The 12,006-nt window shown below is 48.0% G+C and overlaps 1 protein-coding gene across 1 annotated transcript in view; it reads left to right on the top strand.

Annotated features, from left to right (window-relative positions):
• Positions 1-2,245: 2,245 nt before the first annotated feature.
• The window catches only part of KIF26B (kinesin family member 26B), a 641,515-nt gene continuing 631,754 nt past the window's right edge, over positions 2,246-12,006 (top strand). Inside the window, exon 1 of the mRNA XM_073545144.1 lies at positions 2,246-2,640. Coding sequence (XP_073401245.1) covers positions 2,575-2,640 — 66 coding nt within the window. The 5' untranslated portion in view covers positions 2,246-2,574. The remainder of the gene's footprint in view (positions 2,641-12,006) is intronic.

The raw sequence follows: 12,006 nt of genomic DNA, 5'->3' as shown, positions 1-12,006 counted from the left end.
CATAACTAGTGTCCTGTATGAGGCTGCCCGTCCCTGGCACATGAGGAACGTCCTGTATGAGGCTGCCCATCCCTGGCACATAACTAGTGTCCTGTATGAGGCTGCCCGTCCCTGGCACATAACGAGCGTTCTGTATGAGGCTGCCCGTCCCTGGCACATGAGGAACGTCCTGTATGAGGCTGCCCGTCCCTGGCACATAACGAGCGTCCTGTGTGAGGCTGCCCGTCCCTGGCACATAACGAGCGTCCTGTATGAGGCTGCCCGTCCCTGGCACATAACGAGCGTCCTGTATGAGGCTACCCATCCCTGGCACATAACGAGAGTCCTGTACGAGGCTACCCATCCCTGGCACGTAACGAGCGTTCTGTATGAGGCTGCCCGTCCCTGGCACATAACGAGCGTCCTTTATGAGGCTGCCCGTCCCTGGCACATAACTAGTGTCCTGTATGAGGCTGCCCGTCCCTGGCACATAACTAGTGTCCTGTATGAGGCTGCCCGTCCCTGGCACATAACGAGCGTTCTGTATGAGGCTGCCCGTCCCTGGCACATGAGGAACGTCCTGTATGAGGCTGCCCGTCCCTGGCACATAACGAGCGTCCTGTATGAGGCTGCCCGTCCCTGGCACATAACTAGTGTCCTGTATGAGGCTGCCCGTCCCTGGCACATAACTAGTGTCCTGTATGAGGCTGCCCGTCCCTGGCACATGAGGAACGTCCTGTATGAGGCTGCCCGTCCCTGGCACATAACTAGTGTCCTGTATGAGGCTGCCCGTCCCTGGCACATAACTAGTGTCCTGTATGAGGCTGCCCGTCCCTGGCACATGAGGAACGTCCTGTATGAGGCTGCCCGTCCCTGGCACATAACTAGTGTCCTGTATGAGGCTGCCCGTCCCTGGCACATAACTAGTGTCCTGTATGAGGCTGCCCGTCCCTGGCACATAACGAGCGTCCTGTATGAGGCTGCCCGTCCCTGGCACATAACTAGTGTCCTGTATGAGGCTGCCCGTCCCTGGCACATAACTAGTGTCCTGTATGAGGCTGCCCGTCCCTGGCACATAACGAGCGTCCTGTATGAGGCTGCCCGTCCCTGGCACATAACGAGCGTCCTGTATGAGGCTGCCCGTCCCTGGCACATAACTAGTGTCCTGTATGAGGCTGCCCGTCCCTGGCACATAACGAGCGTCCTGTATGAGGCTGCCCGTCCCTGGCACATAACGAGCGTCCTGTATGAGGCTGCCCGTCCCTGGCACATAACTAGTGTCCTGTATGAGGCTGCCCGTCCCTGGCACATAACTAGTGTCCTGTATGAGGCTGCCCGTCCCTGGCACATAACTAGTGTCCTGTATGAGGCTGCCCGTCCCTGGCACATAACGAGCGTCCTGTATGAGGCTGCCCGTCCCTGGCACATAACTAGTGTCCTGTATGAGGCTGCCCGTCCCTGGCACATAACTAGTGTCCTGTATGAGGCTGCCCGTCCCTGGCACATAACTAGTGTCCTGTATGAGGCTGCCCGTCCCTGGCACATAACTAGTGTCCTGTATGAGGCTGCCCGTCCCTGGCACATAACTAGTGTCCTGTATGAGGCTGCCCGTCCCTGGCACATAACTAGTGTCCTGTATGAGGCTGCCCGTCCCTGGCACATAACGAGCGTCCTGTATGAGGCTGCCCGTCCCTGGCACATAACTAGTGTCCTGTATGAGGCTGCCCGTCCCTGGCACATAACTAGTGTCCTGTATGAGGCTGCCCGTCCCTGGCACATAACGAGCGTCCTGTATGAGGCTGCCCGTCCCTGGCACATAACTAGTGTCCTGTATGAGGCTGCCCGTCCCTGGCACATAACGAGCGTCCTGTATGAGGCTGCCCGTCCCTGGCACATAACTAGTGTCCTGTATGAGGCTGCCCGTCCCTGGCACATAACGAGCGTCCTGTATGAGGCTGCCCGTCCCTGGCACATAACGAGCGTCCTGTATGAGGCTGCCCGTCCCTGGCACATAACTAGTGTCCTGTATGAGGCTGCCCGTCCCTGGCACATAACGAGCGTCCTGTATGAGGCTGCCCGTCCCTGGCACATAACGAGCGTCCTGTATGAGGCTGCCCGTCCCTGGCACATGACGAACGTCCAGCATCAGTAGCTGAGCACCGCGCGCCTCCCCGCTGCCGCCAGTGAGTGTCAGTCAAGGTGTGCGCTGGGAGCTGCGGCTGCGGCGGTACCAGGCGGGAGGAGGGAGCGCGCACCTCCCCAGTCATTCACCACAAGCCTCACGGCTGCAGCACGGAGCGGTCGCTGGGCGCCGTGTATACAGCTGCCAGGCACTCGCTCCTCCCAGACACGGGAGCCCACTGCACGCTGCTCTACCACTGGCATGGAGCGGCTGTGAGGGACACATTGCCAGCCGTGTGGATGCCACCTTCTTGCCCTAGGTACACTATGGTGAGCAGTGATTTAATGTGAGGACTGCTGTCATACACGGCGCTCGTCTGGAAGGACTTGGTGATTGCACACCGGATCCTGCGACCAGTGCGGACAATCACCTTTACCTGCGATCTGGATGTAAATTGTCCCCGATCACATCTCATGATGAGCTCAGTGACAGGAAATAAAGAGCGGATTCCAGTCACCTCCAGGAGCAGGAAATATGGGGTAAGAAGCCGCACATGTATGTGTGATGAATGATGTCTCACAGAGGGGCAGTAATACCAGGCACTGGGCACCGACATCACACACAGGTGTATGTACCCTGTCTGCCAGTCAGAGTGCACATGGAGAAGAACTCATGGGACTGATCTTCATACTGCATGGACCAGTGCACATCACACATAGCAGTAGATCATCATACACAGCAGCCAATGTGCACATATCACCACACAAGGTACCGCTGCAACTGATCACAGGTGTGTGTACCCTCATGTGGGCACACATCCTCATAGAGGGGCACTGATGTACCTGATCATACGTGTATACCCTCATGTGGGCACACATCCTCATATAGAGGGGCACTGATGTACCTGATCATACGTGTATACCCTCATGTGGGCACACATCATCATATAGAGGGGCACTGATGTAACTGATCACAGGTGTATACCCTCATGTGGGCACACATCTTCATATAGAGGGGCACTGATGTAACTGATCACAGGTGTATACCCTCATGTGGGCACACAACATCATATAGAGGGGCACTGATGTACCTGATCATACGTGTATACCCTCATGTGGGCAAACAACACCATATAGAGGGGCACTGATGTACCTGATCATACGTGTATACCCTCATGTGGGCACATAAAATCATATAGAGGGGCACTGATGTAACTGATCACAGGTGTATACCCTCACAACATCATATAGAGGGGCACTGATGTACCTGATCATACGTGTATACCCTCATGTGGGCAAACAACATCATATAGAGGGGCACTGATGTAACTGATCATACGTGTATACCCTCATGTGGGCACATAAAATCATATAGAGGGGCACTGATGTACCTGATCATACGTGTATACCCTCATGTGGGCACACAACATCATATAGAGGGGCACTGATGTAACTGATCACAGGTGTATACCCTCATGTGGGCACACAACATCATATAGAGGGGCACTGATGTAACTGATCACAGGTGTATACCCTCATGTGGGCACACAAAATCATATAGAGGGGCACTGATGTAACTGATCACAGGTGTATACCCTCATGTGGGCACTCAACATCATATAGAGGGGGCAATGATGTACCTGATCATACATGTATACCCTCATGTGGGCACACATCATATAGAGGGGGCACTGATGTACCTGATCATACATGTATACCCTCATGTGGGCACACAACATCATATAGAGGGGGCACTGATGTACCTGATCATACATGTATACCCTCATGTGGGCACACAACATCATATAGAGGGGGCACTGATGTACCTGATCATACGTGTATACCCTCATGTGGGCACACAACATCATATAGAGGGGGCACTGATGTACCTGATCATACATGTATACCCTCATGTGGGCACACAACATCATATAGAGGGGGCACTGATGTACCTGATCATACGTGTATACCCTCATGTGGGCACACAACATCATACAGAGGGGCACTGATGTAAATGATCACAGGTGTATACCCTCATGTGGGCACACAACATCATATAGAGGGGGCACTGATGTACCTGATCATACATGTATACCCTCATGTGGGCACACAACATCATATAGAGGGGGCACTGATGTACCTGATCATACGTGTATACCCTCATGTGGGCACACAACATCATACAGAGGGGCACTGATGTAAATGATCACAGGTGTATACCCTCATGTGGGCACACATTATATAGAGGGGCACTGATGTATCTGATCATACGGGTATACCCTGATGTGGGCACATAACATCATATAGAGGGGCACTGATGTAACTGATCATAGGTGTATATATTGCATAAACCAGTCATTGGGTATTATCACAGAGGTACATTGTTGTGATTGATCATAAGTGTATATCATCATTCATCATACTGCACATGCCAGCCAGTGGCCACTATAGCCCAGCCAGTGGGCACATATCATCACAGTGACTGCTCATAGGCATAAACAGTGAACTAGTGGCTGCATAGCATCTCATTGAAGCACTAATGTGTGATTGGTCGTGTTACCACATATACCTGCTATTGGGCACATTACATCACAGATCCCTCCATTCCTCCATAAAGCTGTGATTGATTGATCATAGACTTATATATGACAACATACTCTGGCCAGTGGGCGCATAACATCACGTAGCATCCCACAGAAGTCCATTGATATGTGTCCCAATATATACCAATTAGTGGGCACATATGTGTCTCCATATGGCAGCCTGGAGACATATAGCATTTCCATGCCCAGGTAGAGTATTTTCTGCACTAAGCAGTGGGCATTGCACTGCTTTTATGGTGGATGACTTTTCTCCGTATATATATATTTATATATATATATATATATATATATATATATATATATATATATAGATATATTGGGGCATAATGCGAGGAATGTGCCAATACAATGTCAACATTCAAGGGTCCGAGTCATTTATGGTTAAGTAATGGGCTGCCGATTCCTGTATTTGACATGCTAGTCACGCTGTTGATGATTGGAGTAGTAGTGAACACACACAGTTGCCTCATGTCCTGTACAGGAGCCTGATGGATGCACTCTGTGCTAGTCCTGTAAGATATCGTGTGTACATAATGCTGTCGCAGCTTCAGCCATTTCTGACATGTGATGTGTGACAGGAGACATGTCTGTGTGTGACCAGGGCTCTCCCAGATATGAGTGGCTGTGTAGTCTCAGAGATACCTGTCTATACAGAGAGGTTTCCATGAGTGCTATATACAGGACACATGGGCACATTCCAGTGCCATACGGTGGATTTTGGGAGGTATTTCATGAACACCTTCATGTCATTGAACTTTGGTGAAATTAGGCTCTCCGGTACTCAGTCCAGGATCCATTCCTTTCTCAGGACCCTCTTGGGCATGCTCCCGCCTTCCCTTATGGTACAGACAGGGCAATGTGTGGAGCTTAATGAGCTTTTGTCAGAGGTGTCACTACTTGTCTTCACAGACCAAGTGACCCAGGAAGCAGCATTTGTCCTTCAAGATTCAAGACGTTCCTAGATGCTGTTGGTGGCAATTATTCTGTTTATTTAGGGTGTGCGGGTTTGTTCCTTGTAATGCTGGCCATAAAGCCATTGTCATCCCTGCCTAGAATGCAATAAACCTGACCTGTCCGGGGGATCAGCAGGACAAAGACTGGCCGCCCTGTTTCCACCACCAGTTTCTCCAGGCCTCCCTGGCACAGGAGGGATCCATCTCCAGTACATGCACCCATATCATCACACAGTTTGGACATGTGAGGAGCATGATCTGCAGTGAGGAGGAGCGATGCTTTCCTGCAGGATCTCTGCTCTGGATGAATCGGGGCTTGGGTGGAATGCTAAATTGCAAGGATTAGAGAGAGTTATTGATGTGATCATATTAATATTGAGGAGTATAGCCCCATACAAAGAGCACATCACAATGTGACTTAAGAATGCAGTGAGACCATCTCCGAAGAGCAATGCAGGTCTGATAAGTGTATCATTGCCCCCCAAATAAAGGCGGCTCTAGCTGGTGTGATGGAGAAAGGAACATAAAATCCCCATGTTGGCTGCTTGTGCTGTTGAAACTCTTCTGATTTGCACAGATCTTTGCAGGGTGCTAGTTACGACATTACAATGTGCATTCTGTAATCACATCCACGTCACTAGAGATTTGTATCCACCATCGCACAGTTTCCGTATCATTCTTGTCTTTTTGCCAGATTGTGATCCAGGCCAATGCCACGCTGAAGGATCCCTGTTCTCTGCTCCATTTCCTTTGTCTTTATCCTGTGTTACCTAAGCTTATCACAACTGAGGTACAATCCAAACATTTGTGTCTGCACCATAGAGGAGGCTCTATTCAGCCTTATAGAGAGATAATCATAGAAAGCTCTGTAATAGCACAGACTTGGTTACAATAGATTTATATATTTGTAGACCCCTTTCTTCCAATGTTCTGACCACTGCCATGCTTCTTTAGCTCCGTCATTTTAATCATGATCATCACAAATGAAATCAGTAATGTCGATGGTTCATCCACAGCAAGTATTGTTACGTCATCAATATGCCAATTGCTGGAATCATCCCCCTTTCTTAGAATTGAAGGAACATGGCCCTCTGAAATCCACAATATCCCAGTCGCAACGTGAATTTGTCTGAAGAATTAAAGTCCCCCCAAAAAGTGCTAAGCTGGAAATGGCATTTCTTGTAAAAGAAAAAGGGGGCTTAAATACCCCACAACCCATATGGGTTCTGTCTTTCTGATCTTGTTCTCTTCACTGTAACACTGTATGAAGGATAACAGTCAGTTACGTTTCAGGTGAGGTATTAATGTATTGCTGGGAACTGAGGGAACGGTAGTTCCAGTACCTATGGCGCTAGCAGAATGCTGGTAAAGAAGAACCACTCACTTTAAAAGTGCAATCTACAGAGCAAGAGAATATAGATAGTTGTTGGACATAGTGCAGGAAGACTATGCTTTTCTGCAGATTTCGTAGGAAATGACAAATAAGTAGTGATGAGCGAGCATGGTCGCATAAGGTGTGATCTGAGCATGCTCGGGCGCTAACTGAGTGACTTTGGCGTGCTCAAATAATATGTTTGAGTCCCTGCAGCTGCATGTCGGCACATAGACGGCCATAACTAGCTCCAGCCACTCCTGTGGGGTAACATTGTAAGATACGAATTCCCCAGCGGCCCCGAAGATCATTATTTCACCATGCTCTGCTATCAAAATAAAGTATATTCTGTAACTAACAAAAGCTAAAACATAGGAACATTTCCGATCCAAGGTTCCTTTTCTGATCATTTTCTCATCTGTTTGATGACTTCATAATGATCTGAATCCAGGTTATGGTAAACAGCGTTAGTCAATGGAGGGTAACATGCTGCAGTGTTAGTCACAGAAACCTTCATGACTTTACTGCACATTGTTATTGGTTACAATCCCACTTTTAGAGAGAGTGACTCCAATAATAAAATGATATTAGCTTTAGCTACTTTATAGCCAAGTGCCTCCTTTCCTTTGATAGGCAACTCTCTACTTGCTGCCAATATCCTCTCCAGCTCTGTCCTGTCTTATTGCTTTGCTATGTAAATAATGGTCAGAGAAGGTTTTATAGAGATATTATACATTCCCAATTCTTTACACAATCATTTTCTCAGTAGAATCATTCTGCACAGTATAATTATAGTGAGCGGATTAACTCCTACTAGTACAAGCCCTGACACTTGACTGCTTAGATCATGATCGCACAATGAAGACATATCTCATTTTAGCAAAAAAAAAGGTCAAGAGTTCTCCATTGATAAAATGCTAAAAGTGCATTCACCCGGCACGATTATTAGGAATGAAGGTTCCCAGGACCATTCATTCCCAATGCGCAGTGTCACCAGGATAGCGAACACCTGACAAACAAGCTCAACGCATGTTTGTTGGGTGGAGTGGTTTTTAAAGGGGTTGTCCGGTAGTGACTGACTATAGGAGTCATGTGACACAACAATGTCACATGACTCTCCGAAAATGGCGGCACCGCCACTGCAGGAACCGCGCCACTGCAGGAGGTGTGTATTGATTGTTTTTATTTCATGTGGGGCACTGAAGGGATTAATCAAGTGCTGTCCGGTGGTAGACAAACCCATTAAGCTTGTTGAAAACAATGATAATGTATGAGCACAGAACAATGTTTTAATGATTGTTCTGTTTTCATCGGAAGTGCGGATCAAGACATATTTAGCCAATCGCCAGTCATTTACGACCATGGGTGGTCCATTGTGGGTGAACCTTTAATGTTTGGGCAACCCCCTCACTGCAGCCACAAAATCCTGGCAAGTTCATTTTATTTGCCAGAATGAAAGCCAAAAAGCCACATAAAGCCTTCATCAGCTATACAATAAATGTGACCCACTTTTACACGACCTCTCTATACAGCCACGTTCAAACATGAAGAATTATGTGCCTAAATTTAACTGGAATCTGCAGATATTCCACTGGCAATGTTCGCAAATGTTTTTTTTATGCCTCATTTACATGCTATGTAAAAAAAACAAACTGTGGAATAATGATGGTACCATGGATGTTTTCATTTAGTGCATATTCATTGTCTGTGTGGATCTCACTCTGAAATGACTTTGATTAGCTCCATTGAACTTTGCTGGTGCTAATCCATCGATGAATCTGCATATAGCCGTGGCGCCCCTGAGGCTCAGTCGCCACAGAGTTACTGCACCATCTCCTAAGGTGTAGTGCCCCACCACCTAGGTAAGTTGGGCACTCCTTTCTACACTCCAACACTCGCATCCCACATGACAGGGTAGTTCAGCACAACCACATTGAGGGCTCTCTCTCCTCCTAGACATTAGGGGTGCCTTGGTGGTTCCCTGCTTGGAACACTGGATGTGTTGGGAGGTGGGTGGAGTTGAGATCCATATAAAAGGTTGGGAAGGTTTAGAATTACAGATCAGTCTGAGGTCAGTCTGACGGGAGGTCAGGCGAGACAAGGACAGTCAGTCAGGAGAGTCTGAGGATGGGTCAGAGGAGAAGGAGTGCTGCAGCTGCCTCAGTGATCTGAGCCAGCTGGCACGGGAAAGGAAGAAGAGAGAGAAAGACGTAGAACTGCAACCTAAGCTTCCATAGCAAAGAGAGACAAGTACGGAACGAAGGAGTAGAGAGAACAGAGAGGAGTTGTGGGTTGGAAGAGGAACCCTGCCTATAGATTCTCAGTGCAAGGCCGGGGCCCGGTCACCGAGGTTGTATGGACACTTATGGTTCTGCAGCAGACACCGGTGGAGTAGTTGGCTGTAAATGCACTACTCCCATCTAAGACTTGGGGCACAATAGCAACTGAATAGAGAGCCAGGACTCCGGAGAAGGGAGTCCCCGAGAGAGGCTACAGCTGTCTGCCATACGAGTAGAGTTGTTAGGAACATCTGACAGGAGGAACTCCAGAGTACCACGGTACTGGAGCTCTTCACACCTTAAGGCGCAATAGAGGAGTCGTTCAGGAAAGGTACATGTTGGCGGAGTGTTGGAGAGGAGAGCCCTGACTTGCCCGGGAGGTTGCCTGAGCCTCTGCCCCGGAGGACACGGCATGGAAGTGGGCACCAGTGTGTACCATGAACTGTGAGTAAAGCGTTGAAACTGCAAGCCCTGGTGTCCTCCATTCATTTGTGCACTAACATCTTCAGCACCGCTACACCTGGGTACCAATCCCCTCACCGCTTGTGCCTCTCCTCTAATCTTACATCCACACTGCTCTGGGACAACAGCACCACCTGTGGGGAGCTACACCATCTTTGCTGCACCATCTCATCAGTCCCAGTGGATCTGCATGCAGCGTTGGCTTAACATCTTACTTGCCAAACACCACAGGTGGCATCACGAACTGTTCACATAAACTATATCGCAAACCACCATTGATTTGGGCAGCCAGGGCCACGGACCGGTTCACCGCTGCTGTGACACATTTCCCCCTGACACCGGCCCGGTACCGAGTACCCCACAGCCCTGGGAGGGCGACCCATAGCCATTGTAGCGGAAATACTGATCTGCACCCACCAATATCTGATAAGGATTCACCGATAATTAGTGATGAGTGAACGTGCTCGGATAAGGTGTTATCTGAGTATGCTCGGGGGATAATTGAGTGTCTTCAGTGTGCTCGAATAATAGGTTCGAGTCCCTGCGGCTTCATGTCTATCAGCTGTCCGACAGCCACAACACATGCAGGGATTGCCTAACAAACAGACAATCCACGCATGTGCGAGCCATGCAGGCACAGGGTCTTGAACATATTATTCGAGCATACAGAAGACACTCGGTTAGCCCCCCAGCGTGCTCTGATAACTCCTTATCCAAGCACGTTCACTCATCACTACTGAAGATCCATAGTGGATCATCTTTTCTGCGTGCAATCTTTAGATCATACACTGCCTTATTTAGGCGCTCTGTGCAACCTTCAAGTACGCAACCAAAATCATTCAGAATGAAAATGCCATGCTCCATCAGATTCTATGTATGGAGGTATTCTTACCTGGAGGCTTTGATTCTAGTCTAACTCCACACACAAGGAACCTGACAGATCATGGCTACAGTACTGGAAGGGACTGTGGAAAACTGTCCTGAGGAAGGTGTGATCTGGTAGTATTTGGTTATGCAGGACCTGTGACCATGAGACCGCAGAAGCTTTCTTTAAGAATAAGTGTTGCTACATTAGACAGTACGCCAGCAATATGTAATTCTGTATTGCAGCCTTCAGATCTCATTAGAAGTTGAGATCCTTTGAAGACTACTGAGAACCATATGTAGCCTCTCACAGCAGCCGAGCACATGAAAGAGCATGGTAACTCTGATTGCTGTTTGTTAGAAGAGCCAGTCTTGTTACAGCGTGACGTCAGTGGGTGCTGCTTATATGATTTGCCAGAACGCTATCAAGCAATCAGAACCAAGCTTTCTTTCCTCATCTCTAAAGAACTACACTTTTGCCCTTGCTCAAGGTTCCCATCTAGCAAATATATAAAAACTATTAATGTCCATTTAGTAATGGTAGGTAATGTCAGGTAATTTACACAATGGTAATAGCTGACGATAACTGTATTTCCTCATGTAGGAGTGCTTACTTGGTATTATTACTCAGGCATAATCAATACATTTTTCATATCACATCACGTTGGGTGATTCACAGGTGACAGTGTCTGATTTACTTCACAGGAGACACAAGATGCTCTCTCGTAGGTTGTTAATTAATGCACTCTGCTACCATCTATTCCCAGGTATGAGACATAAACCTGGCTATCTACGTGGTGCATATAGTGGGGAAAAAAGTATTTAGTCAGCCACCAATTGTGCAAGTTCTCCCACTTAAAAAGATGAGAGGGACCTGTAATTGACGTCATAGGTAGACCACAACTATGAGAGTCAAAATGAGAAAACAAATCCAGAAAATTACCTTGCCTGATTTGGCAAGATTTGTTTTGCAAATTATGGTGGAAAATAAGTATTTGGTCACTTAAAACATGCAAGATTTCTGGCTCTCACAGACCTGTAACTTCTTCTTTAAGAGGCTCCTCTGTCCTCCACTCATTACCTGTAGTAATGGCACCTTTTTGAACTTGTTATCAGTATAAAAGACACCTGTCCACAACCTCAAACAGTCACACTCCAAACTCCTCTATGATGAAGACCAAAGAGCTGTCAAAGGACACCAGAAACAAAATTTTAGCCCTGCACCAGGATGGTAAGACTGAATCTGCAATAGGCAAGCTGCTTGGTGTGATGAAATCAAGTGTGGGAGCAATAATAAGAAAATGGAAGACATACAAGACCACTGATAATCTCCCTCAATCTGGGGCTTGGCGCAAGATCTCACCCTTTGGGGT

The sequence above is a fragment of the Dendrobates tinctorius genome, unplaced genomic scaffold (assembly GCF_039654945.1).
Source record: "Dendrobates tinctorius isolate UK_male_01 unplaced genomic scaffold, ASM3965494v1 ptg000140l, whole genome shotgun sequence".
NCBI lineage: Eukaryota > Metazoa > Chordata > Amphibia > Anura > Dendrobatidae > Dendrobates > Dendrobates tinctorius.
Note: the sequence above shows the minus strand (reverse complement) of the source record. Positions and strands in the feature narration are given on the sequence as shown.